The sequence below is a fragment of the Chaetura pelagica genome, unplaced genomic scaffold (genome assembly GCF_000747805.2).
Source record: "Chaetura pelagica isolate M959 unplaced genomic scaffold, ChaPel_1.0 scaffold829, whole genome shotgun sequence".
Taxonomy (NCBI): domain Eukaryota; kingdom Metazoa; phylum Chordata; class Aves; order Apodiformes; family Apodidae; genus Chaetura; species Chaetura pelagica.
The window spans coordinates 1,136,415-1,141,507 of NW_009954535.1; the positions used below are offsets into that span (position 1 = coordinate 1,136,415).

The window sequence follows — 5,093 nt, forward strand, 5'->3', positions numbered from 1 at the left end:
GGCCCGCACGGGCTGGGCGGGCTCCGGGGCCCCAGGGCTGCCGGGCCGCTCCCTCCCCACAGGGACGGGCCCTCGGAGGGAGCCCGGGGGCCGCCCTGGGCACAACCCGCGGGGGCTGCGGGGCAGCCTGTGCTGGCGCTGGGCCCTGTGCCTACCGACCTCCCGGGCAGCGCCGCGCAGTGCTCGGAGCTGGCACCGTCAGATAGTACAGTAATTGCGGAATTTTCTGTGCCTGCTAAGGATTATTTTCGATTTGGAGTTTTGGATCCACAGCTGGGAGCAATTCGTGTATTAGCAAAGGGCTCTGAAGCAAATTAGCAGTGGTGGGTGGAGGGAAATGCTGACGCTTCTCAGGTGAAGATGTCTTTTAGAAAGTCCCATTTTATTGGCAGAGCTTTTGTAATTCAGTTAAACTGTCCCAGTGAAAAAGTAAGTTGGCAAGAAATAACTTAAGAGGTGTTTTATCTGGGTGTTTATTTATGTCCGTCACTGTCATACCAGTGTCCCCAGCTCTGGAGGCCAGACCTTGCCCATATCAGTGCCACAGGCCTCGGGCCGCTGGGGCTGTTCAGGGCTTGTTCAGAGCTCACTGCTGTTGCCTTGCTGCTGGTTGCACCATGAGGAATGTGGAAGCCATGAAAGGGAGCTAAAGTTGAACTCAGCAGGTGGTGAGTAGTCGAGACTCGAATAATGTTGGGAAACATCTTTTGCTCTTGGCTGAGCAAATGCCTTTTAACGTAGTGTGTGTTATGTCCTAATTTTAGAAACAAACCTTTTGCAAAGAGTTACCAGTTAAAATGTATGGTTCCCTGACAGGTGACTGTGCTGCAGTTAATGCATCATCCTGTTGCCCTCCATTGATTAAGAGGCCTCTGACCATGTATCATTTAGCTGTGCAGGGACACCAGTTTTGTCAGGCTGGAATTGAAATTTGTGGGCTCAAAATCACATGCGCACATTCCACATGTTGTAATCTGAGTTATTAGGTAACTTATGTGTTTCTTTTTATGTAAACTCTTCAGCTAAAATAATGCCACAAGATATCAAAATAACTGTGCTCTCGGCACCCTAGTCAGCCAGTCACTGAGCAGCCAGTTATGGGTGAATAATGAAGCTTCAGGTAACGTGTATCTCTGAGATTCTACAAGTGATACCAATATTTGTCCTTTGGAGGACAGGGATTTACAGATCTGTTGGCACTAAAATGGAGGGTAGTGTTCAGGTTGGCCAGGAGTGCTGAGCTCTGTTCTGACACATTTGGTTCTCCCTCTTTGTGTTTTCTGTCTTGCCATCATCTTTCTGCCCCACTCTAACGCTGTGCTCTCCTTACCTGTGATGCCTCTCCCAGAGTAACACTGGCCTGTTGTGTCTTTCTCTGACAACAGTCTCTGATCAGGCCCTCTCCTTGACTTTAATGGATGCTTCATTCACCAAAAGCACAGAGAGCAATCTCTAATGGCTGCAGAACTGACGCTGGATGTAAGTGTCACTCACGTGACATGAAGTGTTAGGGGAGAGCCTCAGATGTTAATGGTGACTGAGTAGACCGAGGAGCACTGTTGTTGACACTTCAAACTGCTGGTTGCAGTACAGTTCTGAGTGCTCAGTGCAGCTCTCCAAGGTGCAAACACAGTCCAGAGCACAAGGTGAAATGCGTGGGCCTTGTCTCAGTGCCTGCTATGCATTAGCTCAAGTTAGGAAACCCCCATGTAGTTGGGTGTTTTTTAGAAGCATGGACACGCAAAGCTCCTGTAGTTTTTGGTTGTAGGTTGCATAGCTTGCTGTTATTTCTTATCCCAAGTGTCCCACAAAGATGTATGTATTCTGTTTATTAATATATTGAAATTGTACAGTGTGCAGCTACCCGTCCCTTTGTTGAATGCTGATGAGAAACATTCCATGTTCCCAAAGGCTCCATATAAATAAAACAAGACAAATGTGAGCTGGGATGCAGGACAGCTGCTAACAGCAGATGAAAGGAGAGATGTAAGATGGTTGCATCAGTGGGTGGTGATGTAAAGGGGACTCTCAGATTCCCTACCAGTGCAGTAGAACAGGTGGGAGAGACAGCTGTCGCTAGAGAGGGTTTTTTTATAATGTCTTTTATCATCTTTGGATCACTGAGGCCACTCACATTGCTCCAGTCCCTCTTATTTCTTCCCTGATTCCTTTAGGAAATAGTATTTTCTTTTAAAACTTTGAAAGACTAGTTCTTTATAGAAAGTATTTTTTCCTTTCAGCTCTCTTTTGCCTTTCCTGTCTCTTTCATAGTACTGTGCCAAACACAGCTAAATTGAACTTCTGCAAAAATAGCATTTGCACTCATGTGTAGACTCAAAGCTTTAAGAGGAGTTGCAAGCTACTCAGCTCAACTGAATAGAAATTGTAACATGTTGAAGCCACAAGTCCAATGCTCATCTTCTGGAAATTCGTAGGAGAAGCTTGTAGGAGCACTACAGGAATACTGAGTTGTGAAATAACAGCAGTTATGATAAAAGAGTGATTTGTTTTTGTTTTGTCAGAAAATTTTCCATAAGCACACTGGGAAGAGAACAGCTTTGTAGCAGGGAGGTGCATGATTACATAGTAAGAAAATCTTTCTAACTTTCAGAACAGTTAGCAGAGTTGTAAGATGCTGAAGATGTTGGATCTCTGAAGTTAGAGATTTTTAACAGATTATACTGATGTCTTTCAGATTATTTAATGTTGTTTGCACAGCCTTTCTGTGCAAAGGTGGGCTCCTGAGGAGCCTCCCAGACCTGTTTGTTGGTGACTCTTAAGTCACTGCATCACCTTTGTTAGACAAGACATCACAGTTGATTGGTTAGTGCTGTGAACAGGGGGTTAAAAGCCCTTTTACTTCACAAGTAAAACCAGATTTGGTCATTTACTGTGAATATTTCCTTAAATTATACAGGCTGAACAGCTTCTGTACAAGAGAGATTCAGGACAAGGATTACAGGTATAGGACATATTTCAGCATGGAAATAGATATGTACGTTGACATTTTAATGGAGTTTTCTCATCATAGATCTAGTTTTAAATAGATCATGTCCCTCGCTGTTCCATGGGTACCAGTTTTTGTTGTGGTGATGTGAAAGTGTGTTTGATTTTCTAAAAGCGAGGCTTCATTTACAATTTGTGTGGAGCCAGTGTTTGAAGATGTTCTGTGTGAGAAAGCAGCCTGCTCTCTAATGAGAGATGAGACCCGTGGGATCCACAGCAGTGACCAATCAGGTTGTGGTTCCTCCTTGTCTTTGTAGCTAATCAACTTTGCTATTACATGTCTACGTCAGTGTGCCTTTGCCTCAGGAGGTCCCTGGAGTACAGAGAACTGTTGGCTGGGAAAGTCTTTCTACCAGCCTCCCATGTTCTTAGTTTTAGATTTCAGTTCCATCTTCCACAGCCATAGTGTGTAGCTGCATTCCCTCTGGTGGGAGTGACTGGAGGAAAATTGATTATGGATTAGTGAAGAAGCCAAGATCCCCATTGTGCTGCGAAATGGCTGTGAATTGGCCTTTCTCACTGAGCTCCTGGCGTGAAGCAGGGTATTGTGGTGTCCATCTCAGACTAGGGATCCACAGCATTCTGTTCTTTTGCCTGTTACTTTGACCCTACAGCTCCCCGCAGAGCTGTGCTGCTGAATGCACCCATCTATCAGACAGTGAAAAGAGACCTCCCTGTGAGATTCTTGACTTTCTTTTGTAACAGACACTGTCTTTATAGAGACCATTTTAATCATGGCAGGTCTGGAAGAGGAAGTCCTCAGTTTTCCACATAACATAGATGTACTCAAAAGTTAGACTTGTGATATTTCCATCTGATAAGCCTCAAAAAAATATAGACACAACTGCCTTACAGCTGAGCTTGTACCAGCAGCATTCAGTGATCCCCAGTTGGAAAGCTGCCTCAAGACAAAAAATATTTTGCCAAAGAATACCTGATGTTTAAGTGGAAGCTGTTTTACAAAACCAAACATGAATGTGAAAGTTGAATTTCACTTATTTTATTCCATGATGAGGGGTTTCAGGAAGGCTAGAAAGGGAGTCAGGGCTTCATAACATTTGTGGGGGAAGTGCCCTTCATTCTCATTTTCATAGCCAGTGGTGGTGCTTCCGAGGGCTGCTTTCTGGAACAGCTGCAAAAGGGAGCCTCTCAAGACAAGGAGGGTTGTCTGCAACATTTACGTTCTTTACACGGTTCCATCTCCCTGGAAGAATAAAAACATGGAGGTAGTTTAGCGTCACTAGTCCTGTGACTTTCAAAGATTTCTATTGTTTCCCAATGCCTATGGGAGGCTGTCAGATGAACACCACAGATACAGGCTGAGATAGTATTTTCAACACCTGACAACTGTGTAGCATTTCAGCTGTACTTTAGAAAGTATGATCATGGTACTGAGCGAAAGGCCACTTTAGTATTTCAGACTGTCAGCTAGTCAGGTGTACATGTAACTATTATGAGTACACAAAATAATGAAAGAACATCCATTGCTCACCCCACAACATCCACAGCATTGGCAGTCCCCACAGATTGTTCCAAAGAGCCCGTTCACCACCTGGATGCCACAGAGCACTGCCTGGATCCCACTCATGACCAGCAGCAAGGAGAAGAGTGTCAGGTTCCACAGGACGATGTTTTCAGGTGACTGACACCTGTCCCACAGCGTGTGGTTTGTGAGGTGTTCCCTGGGGGGAACAAAACAGGAGTTATGAAGGAGATCTTGGCTCACAGAGAGGGGTCTGTCCCGGCTGAGGAGGTGTCACTGCTAGGGTACAGCTCGGGTTCTGTTGGCTTCAGCACTGCTGGAAGGCACTTATGCTGCCTGGCTGGTGCCGCCTTTCGGGAGCGTGAGTTTGTTTTGCTTTCTAGGTCAGTTGCAGCAATTGATTTGAAAAGACAAGGCAGGGGATGGTAGCAATTGTAGCTGAGCAGTTTCTGGTACTTAGAGAGAAGTGACCGCAGCCCGGCCTGTGCCCAACGCATGTAAATCCGCGCCGGCCCTTTGCGGAAGGCGCTCCCGCTGCCCATGGTGCTCCCTGCGGGACGAGGCGGCGCTGACCCCTGGCGGCAGGTCCTGCCCCGCGGGTCCC

At 46.1% G+C, this 5,093-nt stretch overlaps 1 protein-coding gene across 1 annotated transcript in view; it reads right to left on the bottom strand.

The window, feature by feature from the left end:
* Nucleotides 1-4,192: 4,192 nt before the first annotated feature.
* The window catches only part of TM4SF4 (transmembrane 4 L six family member 4), a 5,104-nt gene continuing 4,203 nt past the window's right edge, over nt 4,193-5,093 (bottom strand). Inside the window, exons 4-5 of the mRNA XM_010004724.1 lie at nt 4,499-4,688; nt 4,193-4,210 (exon numbers count right to left, since the gene is read on the bottom strand). Coding sequence (XP_010003026.1) covers nt 4,193-4,210; nt 4,499-4,688 — 208 coding nt within the window. The remainder of the gene's footprint in view (nt 4,211-4,498; nt 4,689-5,093) is intronic.